At 50.1% G+C, this 25,644-nt stretch overlaps 1 protein-coding gene across 1 annotated transcript; it reads right to left on the bottom strand.

The window, feature by feature from the left end:
• Positions 1-7,067: 7,067 nt before the first annotated feature.
• On the bottom strand, positions 7,068-25,268 carry Nuak2 (NUAK family kinase 2). The gene is made up of 7 exons (XM_076831400.1): positions 24,891-25,268; positions 15,564-15,684; positions 12,360-12,511; positions 11,961-12,026; positions 10,368-10,487; positions 9,830-9,962; positions 7,068-9,175 (listed from the first exon to the last, which is right to left on the bottom strand). Exons 1-7 carry the CDS (start codon positions 25,134-25,136, stop codon positions 8,082-8,084), a joined length of 1,932 nt encoding a protein of 643 aa, XP_076687515.1. The 5' UTR covers positions 25,137-25,268; the 3' UTR covers positions 7,068-8,081.
• Between the last annotated feature and the right edge of the window lie 376 nt (positions 25,269-25,644).

The raw sequence follows: 25,644 nt of genomic DNA, 5'->3' as shown, positions 1-25,644 counted from the left end.
AAATTCCAGCTCGGTCTCTGCAACTTAGTAAGACCCTGCTTCACAGTGAAGAAGGGCCGAGGATGTAGCTCAGTCATAGAGCACCCCTGGGTTCCATCCTCAGTATTGGAAAAAAAAAAAAAAAGGTGTATGGGGTATTTTCAGAGCTGGAGTGGGGGGCGGGAGGGGGAGGTGTTCTGCATGTAATCACCCGGGGTTCCTGGCCCAGAGGCTGTACCACCATGAAAGACACTGGTGAGCTCTCTTCATGAATTCCATACTGTCCAGGTGACATTCCGCCTGAACTGGGGCTCCCCTTTGTGAAATTGTTACTGGCAGGGAATGTACCCATCAGCAGTCCCCAGTTGCTGGATATAACAGCAACCCTAAGTATCTGGTTGGTTTGGCGGCAGTTAGGTTTTTCATTATAAATCAATGAACTGGCATCTTGATAGAATCCATTAATCTCCTCAAGATTTGTAGCCTTCTAGTATGGTTTGTGAGCAAGGGTTCTGATCAGCTTAGTAAGGCTTATGTTCTTTTCTTTTCTTTCTTTCTTTTTTTTTTTTTTTTTTTGGTACCAGGGATTGAACTCAAGGACACTCAACCACAGGGCCACATTCCCAGCCCTATTTTGTATTTTATTTAGAGACAGGGTCTCACTGAGTTGCTTAGCGCCTCTCTGTTGCTGAGGCTGGCTTTGAACTGGCGATCCTCCTGCCTCAGCCTCTGGAGCTGCTAGGATTACAGGCTGGCCCGGCAAGGCTTACACTCTTAATGGAGAACAGGTGTCAAGATGAGCCCAGCCACCATGTGAGGCCCTGTAGAGGATCAGCCAGCTTTCCCCAGCCACCACCTGGCCTGTCCAATGGCTTTTCTATTCAAGGAGGACTGGGCATGAAGCGGGAGGAAAAGCAAGCCAGGAGTCCCTTAGCAGAGAGGGGATTCCTAGCAGAGGCTGGCCTGCTGCCCAGTGTGACCTGGTGATGGATACAACAAAGGAGGTGGTGATGGGTGATTGCCAGGGAGGCCAGCTTGACACTGTGCAGGCCAGGCCCAGAGGGACTTTCAGAATCCAGCCAGGAAGCTTTGAAAGGTCATTGCACCCTTTTCCTGGCTTTAGGGAGGTCATAGGGACAGTTCTGTGCAATAGCTGAGCACCCGGCAGTCCAGAGCCCAGGTCGGTGTGGTCTGGAGCTCTGATCCTGTGGAAAGGGAGGGGAGGAGGAGGGGTGCTGGCTGGGCCCTCAACTAGGAAGGCATAGCTGAACACTTCCGCCAGGAAGAAGGGGCTTAGCCTCTGGGGCTGGGAAAATCCTGGCCGGCAGAGTCTGTTTATCAGAGAAGCTGAGTCAGACAAGGGGCCTCCTAAAAAGCTCAGCTATTTCTAGAATCCCATCCCGTCAAAGCCAACTCCAGACTCCTTCCTCTTCTCAGGGGGAATTCCTTTGGGAGAGAAGAGTAGAGGGCAGAGATGGGGCCTTTCCTAAAGATTGAAACCAAACTTTGAATTTTTGCCCATTTATGGACTTGAATCCCCCTCCCCCAGCTAGGATGACTCATGCTCCCAATTGGCCCTAAAAAAATATCCCTGGAAAGGGGACAGGGAGAATCTGAAAAGGTGGGATTAGCTCAGGAAGGTGGCTGGAGGCTGGCTGGTGTCAGAAGGGAAGAGACTGTGAAGAGGTTAGGGAATTATTTTGCCAGGAGATTGGTGAGGGGAGGGTTTCAGAGTGAAAAGGAGACGGAATGGGGACAGAGAGAAAGGTCAGTGTCCCAGAGAGAGGTTGCAGGCCCTTGGGTGGGTGTCAAATTCCTCCAGAGGCAGCAGCTTGTTAAGGGCCCTCACCTTCAGTGATTTCCCTGGTTTTGGTGTGATCAGAGTCACATGCCACACTTGTGAAAATGCAGATTCCCAGACGGTCATGCTGCGCTCAGCTCAGCCTCCCCAGGGATCTGAAGCCTGTGTGTGTGTGTGTGTGTGTGTGTGTGTGTGTGTGTGTGTGATTGTGTCTGCTGAAACTGGAAGATAACTGGGAATGCCTCCCCCAGCCTGGGGCTCTGCCATATAAGGCAACCCAGGACCACTCTGCAGGGGGCCAATATCAGTGGCAGAGCTCTGGATCAAGGGTGACATTTCTAACGTTCTTATGAAATCTGCAAATGCCTTTGAAGGTACGTAACCATAGAATTTCAGAGCTGGAGGGTCTCCGAGAAGTGTGATCCCTCCAAGTAGAGTTAGGGACACTGAGTCTCAGGAAAGGTAGATTGTATGAGGGATCATTTCCCCACCAACTATCTCTTCCTATCCTTAAAAAGAAAGCCCCTTGAACTTTATCAGGAGGAGGAAGCAGGTCCCAACCTAGTAAAATATGCCTCCCCAGGTTGGGACCGCCCACCTCCCCCATCATCATATCAGACAAGCTTTTCTGAGCGACCCATCAGCTTTGGGGAAAAAAAAAAAAAAAAAAGGCTCTCCTGTTCAAAGCAATTCCAAGATCTTAAAAAGCAGGAAGGGACACCAGAGATCAACTAATCGAACTTTCTGCCCAAACCAGAAACTCCTTCTGGCAAGACTCCCAGATCTCTATCTCTACCCAAATGTTTTCTTAGACTCCAGACTCCTTCTACCATTTATCTGCTCTGGGAGGTCTCACTGTCTCCAAGGCCCAGGGGTTTACCCTACATCTCCACCTGCAAACTGCCTCCTCCCCAGCAAATGCAAGCAATATCCTTCAAGTTCTTCAGGCCAAAGACCACGGAGCTGTTCTTGTTTCCTCTGTGTCTTTCACAACCCACGTCCAACCTATCAGGAAAGCCTGTTTGTTGGATCCCCACTTCAAGATATGTTCCCAAATGTGACTACTAATTTCTTTACTGCTAGGACTCTAGTCCAAGCCCCACCACCTGTTCCAGAAATGGCCTCCTACTGGGTCTCCTTGCTTCCAACTGTGAGCCTCCCACTCTGTCCCCAACAAGTAGCTAGGGCAGATTTAAAAAAAAAAAAAAAAAAAAAAATCTAAGATCACATGCTTTGATCAAAATTTACCAGTGGCTCCCCATTTCACTCAGAATAAAAGCCATGGTTCTATAATGGCTCACAAAAACCCACACAATCTATTTTTTTCAACCCAGTTACCTCTCCTGACTCCATCTCCTGCTCCTCGCTCATTTACCCTGCTGCAGCCTCACTGGTTGTTCTAGAACTTGCCTAACCTGCTCCTGCCTTAAGACCTTCACAATGGCTGTTCCTCCACCTGACACACTGTTCCCCCAAGATAGCCACCTTGGCTAGAAATTTTTTTTCCTGTCCCCTTCATCCTTGTGCCCCACCCTATTCTTTAGTATTTTTCCCAACACTTAGGACCTTTTAATATACTATTTAACTTACTTCATTTTTGCTTTTTCTTGTCTCGTATTGTAGCACTGGGGATTGAGCTCCAGGCTTCATGAATGATAGGCAAGCACTATATCAGTAAGCTTTTTATTTTTTAATCTCAGCCCACTTTATTTTTTATTAAAAAAAAATGTTTTTAGTTGTCCCCACCTTTATTTTGTTTATTTATATGTGGTGCTGAGAATTGAACCCAGTGCTTCCTCACATATGCTAGGCAAGTGCTCTACCACTGAGCCACAACCCAGACCCTTATTTTTCATTTTGAGAAAGAGTCTCACTAAGTTGCCCAAACTCGTCTCAACTTGCCATCCTCCTGCCTCAGCCTCCTGGGTAGCTGGGATTACAGGTGTGCACTACCGCTTTATTTCTTTCGTATATTTATTTATTTATTGGGTACCAGGGATTGAACTCAGGGACACTAGACTACTGAGCCACATTCCCAGCCCTATTTTATATTTTATTAGAGATAGGGTCTCACTGAGTTGCTTAGTGCCTCCCTAAATTGCTGAGGCTAGCTTTGAACTCGAGATCCTCCTGCCTCAGCCTCCTGAGCCGCTGGGATTACAGGCGTGCGCCCCTGGGCTGGGCTTCTTTAGTATACTTATTGTTTTGTTTATTTTCTTCTACTGGAATGGAAGCCCAGTGAAAGTAGAGATTTTTGTCAGTTTTGTTCACAAACATATCTCTAGAGTTTGGATACTATGCTGCAAGCCCTCAGCAAATAAATAGTTAGGGAATGAACGAATGAACACTGTATGTAGAGGATCGCTTATCAAGCAGAATCCTGAGTCCCAGAGGCCTCTGCATTGGTTTTGCTCCAAGCCAGGGCCTGTACTCTTTTCCAGAAATCCACCCCGGTCATCTGTGTTCTGGTTCCCACCTTCCACCCACTTCTGCTTTAGAAACCCAGCGGGCTGGACGGGGCAGAGGGAAAAGTCAAGGGGCCATCTTGATAGTGGGGACATACTAGCATGTCACCAGAGTTTACTCCTTCCACCCGGAGAAGCCTGGACACTCCCTAGTGAGGGGGTTTCCACTCAAGGACAGTTTGGTCTTGCCTCTGGAAAGGGCTGAGAACAGGGAGAGTTCAGAAGTCCTCTCCTATCTCCCAAAGTTGCCCTCCCCCATGGTTGTCTGGGTTTTTCACATTCCCGAAGCGCTGATGTGGCACTAAATATTCCCGCAGTCCGGGCCTTCTCCCCCGGGGGCCCAGCGTCATTGTGAGCTGAGCCTGCTTTCTGGAATGTTTTTGGTATGAAGTATCCTGGCAGGTGAGGGAAAGGGCCTTGCAGATGGGACCCAGGCCCCCAAATCTAGGCCTCTTTGGAGTGGAGATCAGAGAGATACTCCTTTCCCACCCAGATTCTCCCTAGCCAAAAGGCTTCTCCCACAGGCACCCCACTCATCCCACCTACTCTGCAGCCCTGCCCTGGCTTCCAGGAGGTTAAGCAAACCGACCAAGATCTTGGGACCAAACACCTTTGCCTGGCCTCTCTATCCCTCAGACTCCCAATCTCCCCCAGGACCTGCTGAGACAGTGCTGATGGAAAGGGTTTTTCAGGGTTGTGTCCTCTCTGTCCCCTTCATCCCAGAACATGGTTTCCCACCAGGTATAGGTCCTCCCTGCTCTGTGACCTCTTCTTCCTGCCCTCCCTCTTTAGCTTCTCCCTGCTCCACTCCGCCCCCGCCCCCCCCTTCCCTAGCTCCTTCTCTGGGCTTGTGGAGACCAGGGGAGGGCGTTTCCAATAGAGGGAATTGCTACTTTCCTTATTCCTGGCAAAGAGCTTGGCACGTAATAGATGCTCAATACATATTTTTCCATTCACTACTTTTACTCATTTCTCCAAATCCAGTCCTGTTCTGATGAGCCTCTCTACCCACAGAGACTTGGCATCTCACAGATCTGAGCTTGAGATCTGGTTTTCCCACTTGCTAGCTAGGCAAGTTATTGAATGCTTTTAAGTCTCCGTTTCTTCCGTAAACAGAGAATGATAAAAACTGTAGCTGAGAAGACTGTAACAAGGCTTCGTGTACATGAAATGAGGCCACACAGATAATATGCCTGATATGTAAAGCATTTAATATAAGGTAGCCCCTATTGTCTATCTCCCAAGATGCAATTCTTCTTTCCCTCAGCTGAACTCCACTTCAGCATAATCTGGACAGTTCCTCACTGATTTAACCTATTGTGCTGCCTTGCCCTCCAGTCTGCAAACTCCTCCAGGCTGAGGTCTTTAATTGTCGCACTAGCGAGGCAGCAGGTACCTGTCTTCCACGGAGCTTGGTGCCCAACGTAGCTTGAGTGGAGTAAATAAACGCACACTGCTAACACCACCGCAGAACTCTGTGCCTCTTCAGGGTAAAGATCCACCCCTGTATTTTTCCAGTGTTTACCCAGAGCCTAGCCCAGAGTTCCAGTACTCAGTAGGATGGACCTCTAGAGATTTCACAGCTAAATAGCCCAGCCGTCACCCAAGCAATTTCTGTTTGTGTCTTGACCCCATCCATCCTTGCCTGCTCTCTCTTCCCCAGACTCAGTGACCTTCCCAGCCTTCCAGGTACAGAGAATGAAGCTCCGAGACTCTGCACCAGACAGCAGCTCCTGCCAGGGACAGGTGGGAGTGAACCCAGGAGCTGGAGCTGGCCAGAACTGGGGATATTTGGGGGCTGTGAATACCCAAGCAGGTCAGGGAAGGGGGCCGGCTTAGAGCCAGAGCCAGCCAGCAGCCAGCCTGCCCTTTGTCCTCATCCTCCCTTTCATCCCCAGTTCTTAGAGCCCGGGAGTTTCTCAATGGAGCAGGCGTGCAGGGAATGCTCTGCAGGGGGTAGGGGGGGCCGGCCTGTGGGGGGTGGACATTCCAGGCATTCTTTACTTCCTCCAGGAGTCTGGGGTGGGGGCGGAGGGAGGAGAAGCTGCCCTGCACTGAAGGAAAGGGGATTTCTTTGGAAGGAGAGAAAATAGAGAGTGTGGTGGTGTCTTGAAGCAGCAGGGGGCAGGGTGTCAAGCAGATGGGAGAGGGGCGGGAGAAGGCGGAGAGAAGGTGGGGGTGGGGCTGGGTAATCTGCAGACCAGTTCTTCCTTTAGAACTGCAGGTGGGAAGAACACTCTGGGACTTCCAGCCCAGGGCTTTCCCACTTTGTTAATAGAGTGGGGCCAGAGCTGCTGGTGCAGAAGTACAGGAGATTTGGGAAGCTTAAAGCCTGGGAGTTATTTATTTTATTTTGTACCAGAGATTGAACTCAGGGGCACTGGACCACAGAGCCACATCCCCAGCCCTATTTTGTATTTTATTTAGAGACAGGGTCTCACTGAGTTGCTTAGCACCTTGCTTTTGCTGAGTCTGGCTTTGAACCCTTGATCCTCCTGCCTTAGCCTCCTGAGCTACTGGGATTATAGGCGTGTGTGTCACCACACCCAGCTATTCTGTTTATTATTATCATTATTTTGTGGTGCTGAGGATCTTGTGTGCATGCTAAGGCAAGTACTGGGACACTGAGTCACACCCCCAGCCCTTTGGTTCTGTTTGGATCAAGCAGTTTCTCTATGTCCCACCCCTCGTAACCCTGGGAGTACTTGTATTAAGAGAAGGCTGGGAGACCTGTTCCTCACCCCCATGTCCCCCAGAAGAACAACAGGGGTTGTTTTCCATTCATCATCTTGGTTTTAATGGAGTGTTTTTTTCTGCCCACAGAGACAGCATGGGGTGTGGAGTGAAGGGACTCATCTCCAGACAGTGCAAGCAACAGAACATGTGGGTGTACCAAAGGGCCCCCCTCCCCTGATCTGTGGGGCATCATTGCAAACACACCTCTCAGTACCAGAAGTTTATATGGCATGATGGATTTCCCCAGAACATGGCATTCACATTATTGTAAAAAGCAAAATTCACTTAAAAAAAAATACAGAGTTGAGAACAGAAAAATAAATAAGGACATTCTAGGTCCCGAAAGTCCAGAGAAATAGAGGCATCCATAACCTAGACTTCCAGAGCAGCTTGGAGGCAGAAGTTCCAGTCTGTGAGGTCTCAGGTGGGGTCCAGAGGAGTCTGGGTCTCTTGAGATGAAGTTAAGCAGTGGCCTGAGCCTTTTCAAGTCTTTTAAGATTCTTAGCAGCGACTCTGGGAGGCTCAGGCCAGGTTTGGAGGATGGAAAAGGGAAGAGAACCTTTGAGGAACCATTTAGGAAACAGAGGCTGTGTTCTCTTACTCCTAGATAAATAAGGGAGGGTTACTCCAGATCACTCCCAGGATGCCCCGGGTACTTTAGAGGTACCACATTCTAGCCCCAGAGGTCGATGGGGATTCAAACTTGTGTGAGGATGGTCCATCCCCACCTTGACAGGTGAAAGGCACCACACCTCAAGCTTCCTCATGGCAACGAAGAGGACAGAAGCTGTTGAAGGACTCTTTCCAGGTCTCTGCAGCCCCATCTGGGCACAAGATGCAGGTAACCCAGACTCCGACTCAGTCCTTCCCTCTCTGCTTCTCTCCTCTTCCCCGGCTATTATCTTCCAGGATCGTGGGGCAGAAGACAATGAACTCTTGATGCATTCCTGTGCCCCCCTCTCCCATCTAGCCCTCCCAACCACCTCAGTCTTCTGAGCTGGGGTGCTGGCCCTGGGAGGCAGGGAGAAGGCGCTCCCTGCTCAGGGTGCAGCCAGCTGTATCTTAGCGCCTGCCCGGGCTGGGGCAATGCACACTGCCCCTCAGCTGAGCTTTGAGCAGACCCCCAGTGACTGCGGGTAGGACTGTGTCACCTCCTGGCAGTCTGACAGGGAAAAGCAGCTATCGCCCAAGGAGTCCTGCCGCCAGCGCCTCAGGCAGCTGCCAGGCCCCTCTGAGCGAGGCTCCTCAAGTCCCATGAGGTTGTCCACAGACACACATTCCCGCAGCGGGGGCTCGGGGAGTCGATCAGGCAGGTCTAGTTGGTCAAAAGACTCAGAGGACAGGATGCTGTCTTCACTCACAGCACCCAAGGGGCGGCTGGCCCGGGCTGGCGGTGGAGGGGCGGCCAGTTCATCCAGAGAGCCAAAGGCAGTGGGGGGCTTAAGTTCTGAGGCCGTGCGGGAGAACTTGCCGTTGAGTTTGAGGATGCCCTTGCGATGGAGGAGCAGCCCTGAGGCTTCAGAGGACTTCTGCTCCACGGGGTCCCCACTCATGAACACATCACCTGCATCCAAGAGCTCTCCAGACTCACTGGGCTCTGGGGAGGAGTAGTAGCCAGACTCACGCTGCCGAGGCTTCTTGAGGATGCCCCTCCTGGGGAGCAGGGGCGCCACGTGCCCTGGGCCATCCGCGTGCCCTGGGCCATCCACGTGCCCTGGGCCACCCGCCACTGAGCTGAACTCCTGAGGGTCCTCCCTGGCCCCCTCTGAGGCCGACGCCTTCTTCTTGAGAATGCCCTTGGGCAGCTTGAGGTTGCTCTTGCCAGGGCGAGGGGAAGTGTCATCGGCAGGGTCCCCCTGGAGAGACTGGGCCATGTCATTCTCCTTGCGGGACTTCTTGAGTGAATGCTGGCGCTCCAGGTTTGGTGTGGCGCTGCCGCCAGGCGCGTGCTGCTTGAAGAAGCTGCACACCTTGGCCCCATTCTCCAAGAAGGGGCGGGAGGATCGGCGGAGCCAGTCAGCCATGGAGGCCCGGGCGGAGTCGCTGGTTGTGTGCCCACCTTCACGCAGTGCCTCCTGCTCCCCGACACGGGTGGCATAGCCCCAGTTGACCCACCAGTGACTGGCCACATCCTCCAGGGTAGCTCGGCGGAGAGGATTCACCATTAACAGCCACCGGATCAGGCCGCAGGCATCTGGGGGACAAAAAGACAGAGGTTTGGGTTTGGCAGCTGAGATAGCCACCCCACAGCCCCCCTCTGCTTGTCCCCATTGGTGCTCAGACATGGCTTATCTAGGCCAGATCCGCACATTCCCACCAAGGACCCCATACACACCTTAGGCCATGATGCTCCCTAGGCCAGCTTCCCTGGATGGGTTCTGCCTGTTGCCTCTCCCCTATGACCCCTCACCAGCCCTTGTTTGTGTTAGTGTGTCTTTTTCATCTTTCCACTGAAATTCAACTGTCTGAGCTTAAGGACTATGTTCAAGGGTAAGCTAGGGCTCTCAGATACTTCTTCCTGCCTCTACACCCTATGCACAAGGACAGATTTCTGAAGATGAGGACAAAAGCAACAAGATATGAGACAACTGTAGCAAAGAGGATTGAAGTTGGACCTGAGGAAGGACTTCCCAAGTTATGATCAATCGTTCGACAAGGAAGGAAAAACTATCCCTTCCTTCCTCGGAGGCCTTAGACACTGCAGAGAGACAATGCAGGTCACCGGAATCTACCATGGGTCATGGTGGATGTTTGGCCTCTTTACATCAGTGCTGATGTTTAATCCCTGCATCAGGACTGGGTGATGCACACCCGAGCCTGCGTTAGAACACCTATGGCTCTCACTCACCAGAGGGCTGAGGCGGCTCCCGATAGGCCCCGTTGCTAATCTGCTTCACCAGCGTCTTGTGATCCTGCCCATCAAAGGGCATGGTGCCATGCACCAGGATGTAGAGGAGGACACCCAGGGACCAGCTGTCCACCTGAGAGAGGGGGGAATCAGCAAGGATGTAGGCATGCCACTGGCCAGAGGACCATGAGCCTCACTCCCAGTACCAGAGAGGAAAAGGGTACATGCTAGAGAACTTGGATGACCTGAGGATGACCTCTCTTAGACCTGGGGGGACAGGGAGGATGCTGAAGAAGGGGCTGAGGCTCACAGGGAGAGTGGTGACATCACTCTTGGGAGCAATAGTCAGACTATCCCTTCTGGGTCAGGATGGGGCACCAGGTCACTCCAGGGAGGCTGGATTGGGTGCCAGAAGGTAACAAAATAACAGAAACGAGGAAGGTAAAGGGGCACAGAAGTAGAACACTAGCTCATCTATCCCACAGGATCGAAAGTCAGTGTAAATGACAGGGGGGTGGGCGGAGGAGGCGTCACTTACCTCTGGGCCCATGTAGGGCTTCCCGTTGACGATCTCAGGTGAGGCATAGAGGGGGCTCCCACAGAATGTCTGCAGGAACTTGCCTTGGTGGTAGAGGTTGGACAGGCCAAAGTCAGCGATCTGTAGGGTTAGGTCAAACATTGGACATGGGTCATGCCAAGGCCTATGTTGCTCTGCAGCTCTCAGCTGGCATCTGTCCAGGCCCTGAGGAAACCCAGGCCACAGCAGAAGGAAAGGGTCCCTTGATTCTTGCCTCACACTGGGCACAGTCAACACAGCTCAGGCCCTGAGCATCTGTGTCCATAAAGAGCACCTAGGCAGAGGTATGTGGGGCTCCAGGACACTCAGTGTTCCCCAGGTGGCTTTGCTTGGGCTGTGTTCCAGCCAGGGATGCCCTCTTCTGCCTGGGCATCCTCCTGATTCTGGACCCCTCTCCGGGGAAGGTTTCCGTGGCCTCGGATCCTCCCCTAGGAAGCCCCACAGTTTCCAATGGGCTCCCTGCAAACCTTGTTCATCCGTTCTCCCACCAAGTCAGATGGAAGACCCCCCATGCTGATCTCCTTATCTCTACCTGTGGCTCCTAGTACAAGTGAGACCCTCGTGATGCTCAATGAGCACTTACTGACCATGAGGAAGGTCAGCCAGATGGAGAGGGAGGCCCAGCTTCTTACGCCATTGCAGAGCCCTCCGAGGCAAGCAAGGCCCCTTACCCATTAATCATGGAAGACCTGAGCTGCTCTTCCCATCAAGGGCTGGCCTCTCTGCCCATACCTGGGCAGGTATCTGAGGTCAGCTCAAGATAACTAGAGGTCAATGGTAAGAGTAGAGCAAAGATCAGGGCTGTGGTATTATTCCAGGAGAAAGAATCTTCTTGTAGGACTTCCTAAGCCAACCAACCCCGAGGCTGGAGAGAACCCAAATTCATCCTCTCACTCTCTAGAAACCCTCTCCCAGATAACATCAGCTAGGGGCAGAGGTCAATGCCCTGCTGTTCCCAACTCTTCACCCCATCAGAGGGTCATGTGTGCCCAGGGTGGAGAGGGACTGTTTATGAAACCCTGGCTCCCTTGTTTATGGTTTTATTGGCCTCTTATCAAACAGTTACCAGGTGAAGCCCATAACGAGGTATATTATTGGTACAGATAGGAAAGTACGTGCCTGTCCAGATTATGTGAACTTACTGCCTCTGGCTTCCCTCCCTCTGGTCAGCATCAAAGAAAGCCCCACCTTCTCCAGGAATTGGCTGGTTAAGGGGAATGGACTCAGCACCAGGGCACTTCAAGGCACAGGTCAGGAACTCCTGGAGGAGACTAAGCCCTGGGTCAGGAAGTACTGCAGAGGTTCACTCTCCTGGAGCCTATAGGGCTGGTCTCCCTGCCTCAGTCTCCCCTTTCCAGTCCTGAGGTCTGTGAGTTTATCCCATCAATATGAACTTCTCCTGACTCACCTAAATTTAACTACTTTGGCATAGAGATCTAGCAGCTGCTGGAAACAGGAAGTTGGCGCTGAGGTGCTTGGTTGACGGGGAAAGGTGCCAAAGAGCTAGTTGCTAATTGCAGGTTGAATTGTGTGGAAACAAGAAGTGAGGCTCACCTTGATATTTCCATTGGCATCTAACAGAATATTCTCCAGCTTGAGATCCCGGTGGACGATCCCATTCTGAAGGAGGAAGGAGCTGAGTTAGGGCAAGGTCACCAAGGAAGGGAAAGGGACAGGGGCCTAATCTGGAATGCACAGTAAACACAAAGGAAGCCAAGCATGGGGTAGGCGGGATGCTCCTTTTGATTGCCATATGGTACAAGATATCACAGACCCTTCTATCCATCCCTGACCAAGAGGACTCAAAGCCAGACACCAACATTCCCTCATCTGAGAGTCCAGAGTCCCTGCTGTTAAACCCGTGTGATCCTGGACGTGCTATGGAAATCTCTCTGGTCCGTCCAGATCCAGGGACCACCCCTTTGGGGCATGGTCAGGGAAGGTGGTGCTCACCTGGTGGCAGTAGTGCACGGCAGACACAATCTGCCGGAAGAAATGCCGGGCGTCCCGCTCATTCAGCCGCTGCCGCTCACTAATGTAGTCATACAGGTCACCTCGGCTGGCGTATTCCATGACAATCACGATCTTACTGCTGTTTTCAAATACTGGGCAGAGCAAGGTGGAGATGTCAGGCCCTCCCAGAGTGCACTGCGTCCCACCAGGGGCCACAATCCCTCCCTGGCCCTGAACCAGATGGGGCCTTCTTTTAGGGTATCTGCTGATGGGGGCCCAGGGCTGCGGGTAAAGGCAGGGCAAGGCCTTTGAAGCACTCAGCGTCTTCCTGGTATGACAAGTGAAGAAGGGAAAGGGGCATACCCTAAGTTCAGGCTTTTGAGGATTCTGAAAAGCCCCCCAGGATGGCAGAGGCCTTGCTGGATGAGAATGAAAGGCCAAGTTTATTGGCTCCAAATCTGATATTTTCTACCTTATGACTTTGGTCAAAGCTCTTCTGGATACTTCAATAAGAATGCAGTTGGATGGGTGATCTTAGACAAGTCAACCAACCTTTGTTCCTCAGTTTCCTCATATGAAAAGTGGGATAATAATGGCGATCTCACAGGACCAAGAAACAAATATCACTGACTCTCCAAGTCTGACTGAGCCGGCTGGCAGAGAGTCTAACACCAAAGCATGTACTACAGAAATGGTACCTACTCTTTTGTTGTTTTGTTTTGTTTCTGGATTGTTGTTTTGTTTGTTTAATGTGGTGCTGGGGATCGAACCCAGGGCCTCATGCCTACAGGCACTCTACTGCTGAGCGACAACCCCAGCCCTCCTCATGCCTAATTTTAATTTTTAAATTTTATTTTATTTTATTTTTGCAGTGATGGGGACTGAAACCAGAACCCTGCGCATGCAGGGGAAGTGCTCTACCACAGAGTTATATCACCAGCCCCTCATGCATAAATTTGAAAAATAATGCCAATAACAATGCCACGTTGAGGATCAGAAGAGGGATGAAAGTATATGAAACTATACAGTATGGTGGAGAATGCAGACATTCATCCCTCCCACCACCTTTGACTTCTCATCCAGAATATTAAGGCCAGGCTTTCATGCATAATGCCTCATACAGAGAAGCAATCAATAAATATGTGGTAATTAATTGACTGGCTGGCCTCCTGGCAGTCAGCCTACCCCAGCTGGCCCATCTCCATGTATATATAGCAGGAATCATCTTGCCATCAATTGGGCCTTGTCCTGGCATCTTTTTTTTTTTTTTTTAAAGACAGGTGACTAAACCCTGAGGTTCTCTATTTCTGAGCCATATACCCCCTCTTTTTCATTTTTTATTTTGAGACAGGGTCTTGCTAGGTTGCTGAGCCTCAAGCTTCAGATCCTCCTGCCTGATCCTCCTGAGTAGCTGGATTTCACACAGGCACCACCACACATGGACGTAAGGTTGACATTGCATCTTTGTGTCAAATGGGTCTTATGAGTTTGGCTTGTGTGGCCAGCCCCAGAACTATTATTGCTGTCTAGCCTCTGAGAAGGAGCTGAGGGATGAGGCTTCTCCTAAGGAGTCCCAGCTCCCAGGCCACTGGATACAAGGCCAGGAAGACTATGCTTTTTTCCAGGGGAACATGGTGACTCAGCTTCCTGGAAGGTACCTGGCTGGGAATGTACTCCTGGGGTTTTCCTTATCTTGGCAGGTGTAAGCGTTGTGCCATGAAATCAGAGATCAAGAGCCAGCCAGATGCTGGGCATGGTGGTGTGTGCCTGTCATCCCAGCAGCTCGGGAGGCTGAGGCAGGAAGATCATGAGTTTCAAGTCAGCCTCAGCAACTTAGTGAGGCCCTAGGCAACTTAGCAAGATCCTACCTCGAAATACAAATTAAAAAGGTCTGGGGATGTGGCTCAGTGGTTAAATGCCTCTGGGTTCAACTCCTGGTACCAAAAAAAAAAAAAAAAAAAAAAACGCTAAGCCAGAGCACATTTTGGAGAGTAGCTAGGTTAGAGGTTAGGTTCCCAAACTGGAGCTTCCTTCCAACCCTGAAGCCTGAAGCCGGGTGGGGATAAATCGGAATCTGGAGGAGCCCTTCTGTCACTCAGCAACTGAGATGCCCTTGTGTCTGCTGCATCTGCAGATGCAGGAGAGGCCACACCTTGAGCTTCAGAGCTCAGTTCCCAGACCCAGCTGGAGATATGGATAGTGGGGAGAACACACATGCACGTGTACTTACACAAACACGCACACACACACACACACACACACACAGTGCCCAATCACCAAGCTCAGTCTAGCTTAACCAATGTTTTGTAGTCTGCCCACTCTTCCCTTGGGGAAGTACACCAAGATACAATTAGCCCTCTCTACCACTTGCCTGGACTCTTCATGGAACAGGCTCAGGCCACAGTCCCATGTCTTCCTATGAACCCGAGAATGGAGACTTCTCTATTTTTTCCCACCAGGAATCTTCAGACAGAGGGCGGAACTTGGGCTCCCTTTCCTCCCACCTGCTGCTGCTGTTACCCCTGGTTTCCCATCTAACTGATATTACATAAAGGCTCGAAGCAGACAGGCATGTGTGGGAGGGTGCTCCCCCTCTTTCCTCTTTTCTTGGTCACTTTGTTGTCTGGGTCACAGGGAGGAGAGCAGCACTGATGTCAGAGAAGAGGAGGCTGAGAGAGACAAGGAAAGGTAGGAGCCAGCCCCGTGGCAGGGGTGATTCAGCAGCCCAGGTCAGACTCTAGGAGGCCTGGCTCTTGAGACACCTGAAGAACAGCACCCACGCTCCTGGACAGGTGCAGGTCTAGGTATGTTTCAGCCTCCCCCGGATTGCTAAGGATCTGGCCTAGTGTTCAAGTGGGGAGAACCTTACAGCAACACCGACAGACCTGCAATTCCTTGAGTACCTCTCAAGAGCAGAGCACTTGCTGACATTATCCAGTTGGATCTTTACACTCTAAAATAATGCAGATGGAATATCCCATCTTATAGGGAGGAACTGAGGCCCAGACACTAGGTGAAATGAATTGCCCTAAATCATACATCTGGATTTCAAATCCAGCTTTTGCCTGGCTCTAGAGCCCATACCGTTTTTACTTCTTTGCATCATCAGTTCTGACTCCTCCTACACACACACACACACACACACACACACACACACACATTCACACACACCCGACTCCCAGCTCCAAGTGCCCTGTACTATACCTTCATGGATGGCGATGATGTGGGGGTGGTTGAGGGATGACATGATCTCAATCTCCCGACGTATGTGCATCAGATCTTGCTCATCTTTAATTTTGTCTTTCCGGATTGACTTAATGGCCACCTGGGAACAGTGAAGGCAGGAGATTGAAGAGAAAGGTCCGGTGGCATCCCTGAGGATGCTCCAGTGGCCCTGGGGGTCTGCCTGCAGCCGTTACACAGGCCTCAGGGTATATCCAGGGAAGCCACGCCACCCTGGAGCAGGGTAGGTGGCAGAGAGACTGGACAGTACCTTCTCTGGAAAAGGTCCTTATCTGGGTGAGGTGTAAGTAGATTCGGGTCCATGCAGCAGGAAGGAGAATAGATCAATGGTCTCCTTATTCAGACTACAGGTGAACAAGGAAGGTCAAAATCTGCATCTCTAAATCTGGAGCTTTATGATTTACAGAGCAAATTCACTACACTGAACCCAGATGGGGACTCTTGCTCACCATTGGATCGTTGATGCCAAGAACTGTGCCTGTCACACAGGAAGCACCAAATAATTTTTCATCGTATTAGAAAACGAATTGGCCCCCACAACTACCCTGGGAAATAGGTCCAGAAAGCACTGTCCTTCCCACTCACAGGGGAGGAAACTGGAACACAGAGAGGCTAAATGACTTGCTCAAAGTCAAACAGTCACTACCTAGCACAAACTAGGGTTAAGACTATTGGCCATCTGACTCCAAATTAATCCCTGTCTGCCCCAGCACTATAACTTGTTATAAACAGCCAATCCATAGCAAAAGGTAGAAACAACCCAAATGTCCATCAGTAGATGAATGGATAAGCAAAATGTGGTATATATAACGAATACTATTCAGCTATAAAAAGGAATGCAATGAAAACACAAGCTGAACCTTGAGAAAATTACACTAAGTAAAATAAGTCTGTCATAGAGGAGTAGTGTATGATTCTACTTCTGCGAGGTGTTTGGAGTAGGCAAACATATAAAGACAAAGTAGAGCAGAGGTTGCCAGGGACATGGGGGTGGAGGGTGGAATGGGAATTATTATTTAATAGGTACAGAGCTTCCGTTTGGGATGATGAAAAAGTTTTAGAGATGGATAGTGATGATGATTTAAAATATTGTGAATGTACTTAATATGCCATTGAACCGTACATTTAAAATGGAAAGTGCATGCCTGTAATCCCAGCCACCCAGGAGGCTCGCAAGTTGGAAGTCAGCCTCAGAAACTTGGGGAGACCCTAAGAAAATTAGCAAGACCCTGTCTCAAAGTAAAAAATAAAAAAGGGCTGGGGATGTGGCTCAGTGTTTAAGTGCTCCTGGGTTCAGTCCCCAGTACCAAAAATAAAAAATAAAAATAAAAATAAAATAAATAAAATGGTAAAAAATGGCAAATTTTATATATTTACTACATTAAAAAACAAACAAACAAACAAACAAAACTATGAAAAAAGCCTCCAAACACCAGTCTCTTTAGGTAAAGAATGTCCCCTCCCTAGCAACAAGTAAACAAACAACCAGACAAAGTCCTTCAAGACTTCTATCTTGTCCATAAAGGTAAAAATACCATATAGGTATTTTCCCCTGTGGCTGGTGTGTGGTGATTCAGGAAGGGTGGAGGGAGGTGAGAAGAAATGAGAAAGTTGCCAAGATGCACCTGAGTAGAGCCGGGGGAGTCAGTGTCTCCCTCTGCACCATCCCAGTCAGCACAGGTTCCTGGACAATGCGGCCCCCCACCCCATGTGACTGACTGCAAAGTTGGCTGGGAGCACATGGTGTGTGTGAGACATGCCGCCTAGAGACCCAGGGGACCCAGGTTCTCCAGGTTCTGTTCCTGTCCCTGTGGGAAGGTCCCACTCCCTTTCCAAGCCTTGGTTTTCTTTTCTGAGATAAACAGGTTGAACTTAGCTGTGTGTGTGTGTGGGGGGGGGGGGCTCTCCCTTTCTGGTTCTATGGAGGGAGCTGTCCAGAAGCCACAGGTCCTCTGAGGCTCCATCTGGGGCTGGGTGGGGGTGGGGTGGGGTGGGGTGGGGTGTTCCAGGGCCGTCAGTTCCTGGCAAGTCCTGTCCAGGGACACAGTGGTAAATACAGAGACTTCCTCTTCATGGCAGGTTAGGAGAGATCTGAAGGCGCAGACTGAGGTAAACAGCTCCCCATTCAATTTCCCAGGAGGGTTTGTCCCCCCTCAAGATTCAAAAGGAGACAGAGAAAAGGAAACTCTGGCTGGAGGGGAGGGGCCTCTAATCCACCCTTTCACAGGCTCTGGTGGCAGACAATGGCTTCCGCTCACTGGGACAGTGGGTCCTGTTGGCCTGTGTCCCCCCCATCGGACAAGAATGCGGAACGGCCCTAATCCAGTAAGAGGAGTTGCTCACAAAGCCCATGGCCCGGTCACCCCAGCAACGGGCCAGGGATGGCGTGCCCCCCGCCCCGCTCCTCCCCTGAAGCTGCACGGGTGAAAGAGGGGAGGCTCAGCTCAAGGGCCCTCCCTGCCCTGTGCAGGGCGGACAATGGCAGGCGGGATGGATGGTCACCATGGAGCCTCCTCCCCAAGATGCTAGAGAGGCCCAGGCTGCAGCTGCAGGGGTAGGGCTGCCCCCCCTTAGTTCCAACCCCCCACCTCCTCCCAGGGAACCAACAGAAAAATCCCTGGGCTTGGAAATCGGGGAGGGGGTTGGGGATAGGAGGCACCTCTCCTGAATTTGACCCATTATTTCCACACACTTCTCTTTCCACACCCCTTTTCTCTCCCTTCAGGAAAGATTTTATGGGCTAGTTCGTTTCTAAGTCTTTGTGTCTAAAATCAGTTAATGGGTGAAGTGCAGTGAACTCTTCAGAAACAGAAGCCCACGGAAATATATAAATAGATTGTAAAAACAATCACATAGAGACACAAATCACTAGCTAGATGAAAATATTTGAGAGCTCAAGACATACACATATGCAAAGATTATGCCCATTTCCGATGTTTGACTGTTTATACACACAAATGTATGATAAACCATCCTAGGCTTAGGGGCAGAGCTCTAAAGATAACAAGGCTTAAAAGCGAGATTCTGAAAAAAAAAAAAAAGGGAATTTTGGATACTAGAAGGAGTTTCTGTGTAACTGCTACACAGTAGAACTCTGAGATCCTTCTCTTTCAACTTTGGAAGCCTGGAATTCTAAATCAGATTTTTTTTTTTTTTTTGGTACTAGGAATTGAACCCAGGGGAACTTAACCACTGAGCCACATCCCCAGCCCTTTTTATTTTTTAATTTTGAGACAGGATCTTTCTGACTTGCTTAGGGCCTCGCTAAATTGCTGAGGCTGCTTTGAACTAGCGATCCTCCTGCCTTAGCCTCCCGAGTTGCTGGGATTACAGGCACGCCCTGGCCAGAATTATTATTATTTTTCCTGGTGCTGGGAATTGGACCCATGCTAGGCGAGTACCTATCACTGCGCCATACTTCCAGCCCTTTAAATTAAATTTATTAATCTTCAATGAACAGTTCTACCCTCCTCCAAGCTCAGGTTCTGGCTTCAGAGGTAGGTTGAGGACCCTCCAGTTATCCCCATTAGGTCCCAGAAGATCATAGAAGATCAGACGAAGGAAACAAGTATGTCATCAGGCCTCCCTTAGTCCCCTGTAAGTAACACAGATAAGAAGAGCTATATGTCACTGCCCTGGGCCAGTTCCCCAAGGAGAGGCCTCCAGCTATCTACTGGTCGGTCAGCCTGTCAAAATAAATTAGACACAGTACCAGCTCAAACCTAGACAGAGTTCAGCATACAGAGAGCATTCAACAATTATTTACTAGTGAACCCAAATTATAATAATAAATATTTATTGGTAAAGTCACCAGATTGAGCTTTGACTGATAGGACCAGTGCCCAGATAAGATTTTCTCCTCTTCTTCTCAGGCCTGGTTGGAGTCAATCTCAGTTATGAGAACTAATTTTTAGAGACCTTTGTTCTCACCTGCAAGATAGCTGGTCGACTATGTTCTAGAATAAAAACAAGCTGACGGAAGCCAAGGAAAGGTTGTTAACTGAATCACCCAGAGATCAGAAGGCTACGTGCCTCAAGACATTCCTGGTTTACCCTGGTATAACTCTTAATATTGACCCCTTTACTCTCCAAAGCATCCAAGTTTAGATAATATAGTACATGGCCACCATACTGCAAGGGGGAAGGAAGACCAGCCCCAATGATGACAACGTAAATGTAAATATCTGACCAGTGGACTTGAAAAGTCCGGTGTCTAATTCTTATTTGTCCCATTGAGCTATGCAACTCAAGGCAAGTCACTTGGATGATCTGGTTAACTGGTCTGGCTAGTTTTAATGTCATGTCATACAAAAAAATGAAAGGATTAATTTTCTTTTCTTTTCTTTTCTTTTTTTAAATTATGGTACTGGGGATTGAACTCAGGGGCACTCAACCACTGAGCCACATCCCCAGCCTTATTTTTTATTTTATTTAGAGACAGGGTCTCACTGAGTCGCTAAGCACCTTGCCATTGCTGAGGCTGGCTTTGAACTCACGATCTTTCTGTTTCAGACTCCAGAGCCACTGGGATTATAGGCGTGTGCCACTGTGCCCAGATAAAGGATTAATTTTCTAAATAGCTGCTGGATGCCTACTATGTGCCTGGTATATTGTGCTAGGTGTTGGGGATTCAGACAATAATTAGACATCCTCACCCCCGCTACCCCAAATAAATTAGACAGTCCCTGTGTCAAGGTCTCTACTCGGTGGGAGGATTGGCAATTAAATCAACTTCAGTCTAGTGTGATGAATGTGGCAGCTGAGGTCCCGGCCTGCCGGGGACTCCAGGAACACTGCAGAGAGCTTCCTTTTCCCTGGAGGATCAGGGAAAACCACCCCTGGGAGAAAACTGTTGGAGATCGTGAGGAACAGGTGAGGTTTGCTAGGCCATGGGAGGTAGACTAAAGAGGACAGCAAGGGCCTTCCAGGTAGAAAGAAGGGAGCAGTCATGAGTGTGCACATCTGAATGAATCTTGAAGCTCCCTTCCACATTCTATCACTTGAGCTGAGCTTTAGAAAGGGGCCATCCATTACTAGGCCAGGAAGAAGCCGACCAAGGACTGCTGCAGGCCTCCCTGCCGTGGCCACATTAACCTGCCTGAGCATCGTTCCTGCTGATCTCATCCCAGAGCTTTTCTTGCCCCGGCAGCCTTGCACGTTAGAAAGGTGGCAGGGCAAATTTTTTATCCAGTTTTGCAAAAAGAAAACAGTGAAGTCCAGAAGGCTGCATTGCCTTTTCCAAAGTTCCCTAGTGCATCAAGACAAAAATCAGGATCCAAGATGGAGGGCTGCCTAACACTTCAGTAGATACAGGTTCCTTAGAGGTGGCCAGCTCTGCCTCCCATTTTAGGAAGGGAATGCTCCACTTCTTGCCGTGGGCCAGGCTGGATAGCGAGTGCCCCTATTCCACTTACAGATATTCAAACATGCCTGCTCCTTTGCCAGTACCCTGGGGACATGATGCTGGGCTTAAGTGGTAAACATTGCCTAGCTCCCAGGAACTCAGATCAGGAATAATATGTACTCAGGATAAGATTGTAGAAAGTTCTTAGGAAAAAAAGAAGAAGAAAGAGAAGGAGGAGGAGGAGGAAGAGACGGAAGAGAAGGAGGAGGAGATGATTTAGAGATGCTGTTCCAGGTGCTGGAAAGAGGGTACAAGCTAGGCATTTCTGGTCACAGTTACCGCCTGGAACTGGAACCAATATCCTTGATTTCTTGTTAGCCTTTCACAGAGTAGCAGCTGTCTGAGAGGCGGGCAAGGAACTGAAGGATGATAGCAGAGGAGAAGTTGGGCTAGGCCAGTCTAGGCTCAGAAGAGGGGATGGACCTGGGGGTGGTTCACTATCCTACCCAAGTACCAGGCAGAACCTGGCCTAAGAATCAGGCAGGGAGCAGGAATGGGACCTGAGGGGAGTCTGCGCCACCTCCCCTAAGCCTCATATTACACTACTCCCCTGCCACCTTCTCGCCCACTCTGCCAGGTTCCTGGGCGAGGAGCTTCCCTGCCCAGCCCTCCTGTGTGGTTTGGCTGGGGCCCAAGAACAAGAGTTGCCTGCAGCTTCCCTCCGTGCTGCTGAGCAGGCAGGTGCAGAAGGAGCTAGGAGGGCAGTGTGGTGCTGAACAAGCCTTTGGCAGCTGGCCAGGCAGAGTCCTTTTCTGAAGCTGGTGCTGAAGGAGACACTCCGGCTTTGAACAAAGCAGACAACACAGTGGTGTGTCTCAAGGAGGGCTGAGCACAATCCAGAATCTTTCTTGGGGCAGGACTGTCCCAGGATAGAGAGGTCTTCAGAAAAGGGAAGGTAGGGACCAGCCTTGCTGGAACAATCACACTGTGTTAGACTGTGCTAAGCACTTTACATATACAATCTCATTTAATCCTAGAATCCCATAAGGCTGGATTATAATTCCACTTCACAGATTAGGAAACTGAGGTAGAGAGGTCCCACAGCTGATAAGCAATATAGCCACAATATGAACCCTTATAGCCTTGACTCTGAGCTAGGCAGCCTCCTGGATGAGGTTTAAAAATCAGGAATGTAACGTAGCTTCCCCACCCAAGATCCCTCAACATAGTCAAGTAGGGGAAAGGGGGTTGGTTCCCAGTGACTTTCTACCCTAAGCACTCACTTCCTGGAGCACTGGGGAAGACATGAAAAGCTAGCTGCTGGGGTGACAAAGCACAGAGACAAGCCTGGGCTCATTTCGAGGCCAACTTCCAGACCAAGACTCAGCACTGGGTCATCTAGGGCCTGGGGTACACCATCCTAGAGCCTGTTGCAGGCCTTCAACTCACCAGCCAGAGGACAAGTCACTTTCCTCTCTGGGCCTTAGTTTTCCCATCTTTCAATGAAAGAATCAGATTATCTTAATTTTCAAACACTTTAAAGGTTTGCTTGGCAATTTAATATATAATGGAGACAGAAGCACCCCCATCCCACAGCGCTACCCATTTGGACGCTCCTCACAGTAACTTTGGAAGGTATGACTTCTTATTGAAAATATCAAAGGCTTTGGTGGCCTCCACTATTCCAAAGACCCCAGCAAATGTTTTTCTCTTTAAGGGAAGGAATCGACAGGGGAGCTAAGAGACTCACAGGAGGAAATGTCATTTGGATACCAGGAATGTGTCCAAGATCCAGAGCAAATATTTGTTTTTCCTCTGATGCCCTCCTGGAGCAGCCATTAGTCCCACCCACCTGCCCCTCCCTCTGGACAATCCCATCTGGCCCCCCACTAATTCCATCTAGGCAGGTTGGGTGCTAGAAAGAAAAATTAGGGATGGGAGTCACCACCCAGCAGGCTTTCCTCGGAATCTAGGCCCCATCAATGATCTCAGTTCATTTGGGGGGAAGGTTTTAGGGCAGCTCCATGCCCTTCTCCTCCACTGCAGGATCCTGAGACATCAGGTCCTTCTCTCTTCAGGGAGGACAAAGTGCAAGGGATGAGTGGGCGGGGCGGGGGGGGGGGGAAGACAGCAATGCTCCAGAATGGAAAAATCACCAGCACAGCAGAAAGCTGCTCCCCAAGAAAGAGAGGGATCCTCAGCAAGTTCCCAGCGACTGTATTGGGTGGTCTATGGATCAGGGAGGTTCAGAACAGGTCCCAGCTACAGATCTTGGCTCCCTATATAGAGAAAGAGGGAAGAGGCCGAAGAGTTTCTTCTGAATTCTCTGTGCTGATGCAATAAGAGCTGGAATCCCTGCCTAGAATCACTGAGGTTTGAAAACTGAAAACCCGTTTATCTCACTCTGCAATCAAATGAGATTCCTCCCTGTGTGAGTCTGTCTCTGTCTGTCTGTCTCTTTCTCTGGCGCACACACACCCCCACAGTGATTCCAGTCCAAAGCCTGATGGGATCTCAATCTCAATCTCAGTTTCTCAATTTCTGGACCTGCCCACTATCAGAGACCCAGTCTTCCCTCCAACAAGAGGCAGGGGGCACAAGCCACGAGTAACTGTTTTTCAGCTAAGCCCCTGACAAAGCCTGGGCCCAGCAGTCTCAAGCCTGGAGCCTCACCAGGCCCTCACTCTGTATAGAAAGAGAAAGAAAAGGAAAGCAGAAAGTACATGATTGCCCAATAGCTGTAACCTGGCAGCGGGCAACCAGGGACTGTGCCAGGCATTAACAGGAAAAACATACTTGGACCTATTGATGGGGCCATAATCCACCCCTTTCTTCAATATCTATTCTCCTTCACCAATGAAATGACTTCTTGAATTTCAAGCCAGTTACTGGCTGCAAAAGCAAACACAATCATAGCCAATAAGGCAAACCATGGTCACAAACACACACAAGCAGCACTCACTAAATTCAGCAATCCATAATTCCTAAACCATGTCCTCTGAAAGGCTTATTAAAATACAAATTATAGTGCATCACGAGAAATTCCCCTGAATATGGAAGCAGAGAATAAGTATTTTAAATAAGCACCTCAGCTGATTCCCATGCATGCTAAACTCAAATTTGAGAACCATTGTTAGCTAACTTTGGGCACATTTGCCATCTTGACAGGGCTGGCCTTTTTGGATACAACTATCAGTTCACACTGAAATTCCTATGCTTTAGGAAAAATTTAAATTATCATTTGTTATTTTATTCAATCTTCCTACAAGTTTGTGAGAATCTGTTTTCTCCATTTTTGCAGAAGGGGAAACTGAGAATATAGATAAAGGAAATTGCTCAAGGTCACAAATTACTATGACTACCAACACATAGCCCAAATCAACAGCACGAGTTCCTGAAAATGCCACAAACCCAAAACTATCTTCTTGGGACATTGTGAACTTGCACCAGAGTCTGGTGTTATATTTCCCAACATCAAAAACACATCATAATTAAATTTTGACTCAATTGCAGAGCTTGAAAGGGCCTAAGTGTCAACCCCAACCTGTGCAGATCTCCAGACTATCAGAGTGGAGACTCTCCACACTTCAATGATCACCTCAAACACACACCTACTTCTCAAACCCCTGCTAAGATCAGTTGCCTTCTTCTTCCTCTTCCCAATTCCACTCTGTTGAACAGTCTGTTTCAAGCAAAATTTAACTTAAGTCCCATCTTCTCTAAGGACATGCAGGCTAGTGTGGTTGAGATTCTCAGGTCCACAAACTTAGTCCCTACAATCAAGGACAGCCATCTACAAACCTCAGCGTAAGTAGACTGCAGGCTTCCAACTCCACCTAGCAAGGCACTAGTCCCTGGATCCATCCTCCACTCCCCGCGGGCGGCCCAGCCCCATGCCCGCCCTCCCGCCTACCCACACGGCCAGCGCAGCGAGAGGCACTTACCAGGCGCCCTGAGCTCTCCCGCGCCTTCTTCACCTTCCCGTAGGTGCCTTTACCTAGGGTCTCCAGGAACTCGTAGCGGTGCCGCAGGTTGTGCTTGTGGTGATGCCGCTTCACCGCCTGCTTCTTCATCAGGGGCTTGGGAGACTTGATGAGTCCGTCTGCCAGTGGCCGGGCGAGCTCCGCCGTCAGGGTGGCGGTGGCAGAGGCAGCCGGGCCCGGGCGCCGAGGGAAAGCCAACGACTCCATGGCGGGTTAGAGGTAAGCGAGAGCGGAGCGTCAATCGTCTGGCTGTGCGGGACAGCTAGGTTCTCTGGCACATGACCCGCACCCGGACAGCGAAGTCACTGCCGCAGCCGAGCGCGCTCCAAAGAGTCGCATTCCAAGTTATTATAATCGCCCGAAGCCAGAGGCTCTGGTCACGCCCCCCAAAGCTCATTGGTCTGCTTGCCGACGGCGCGTGACCAGGGCCTCTCCCATTGGTCGCCCGGGCCCCCGACACCGCCTTCTCCCCTCTGCGCAGCCAGGAAAGGTGTCAATGGAGCCCCGCCCACCTGGGCCCGGAGGGACTGGAACGGGAACTAGGGAATGCCTGCGGAGGCTACTTGGCCAGTTGGTACTACTGAAATCTGGAACTCGACTTTGAAGGCCCTCGAAACGGCCCTTGCCTCTGAGCAGCGCTTGGTTTTGGTTATAACCACCTGTTCTATTATGCTGTGTTCTCAGTTGGCGAGGCGGCAATCTGAGGGCGCTAGAG

The sequence above is a fragment of the Callospermophilus lateralis genome, chromosome 13, assembly GCF_048772815.1.
Source record: "Callospermophilus lateralis isolate mCalLat2 chromosome 13, mCalLat2.hap1, whole genome shotgun sequence".
Taxonomy (NCBI): Eukaryota; Metazoa; Chordata; class Mammalia; order Rodentia; family Sciuridae; genus Callospermophilus; species Callospermophilus lateralis.
Note: the sequence above shows the minus strand (reverse complement) of the source record. Positions and strands in the feature narration are given on the sequence as shown.

Coding starts and splice junctions, on each gene's coding strand:
- Nuak2 (XM_076831400.1), bottom strand. CDS start 25,136: ATGGAGTCGTTGGCTTTCCCTCGGCGCCCGGGCCCGGCTGCCTCTGCC. Junction 12,512..15,563: donor CATCATCGCCATCCATGAAG/GTATAGTACAGG, acceptor TGCTCTGCCCAG/TATTTGAAAACAGCAGTAAG. Junction 9,963..10,367: donor AGCCCTACATGGGCCCAGAG/GTAAGTGACGCC, acceptor CCCCTCTCTCAG/GTGGACAGCTGGTCCCTGGG.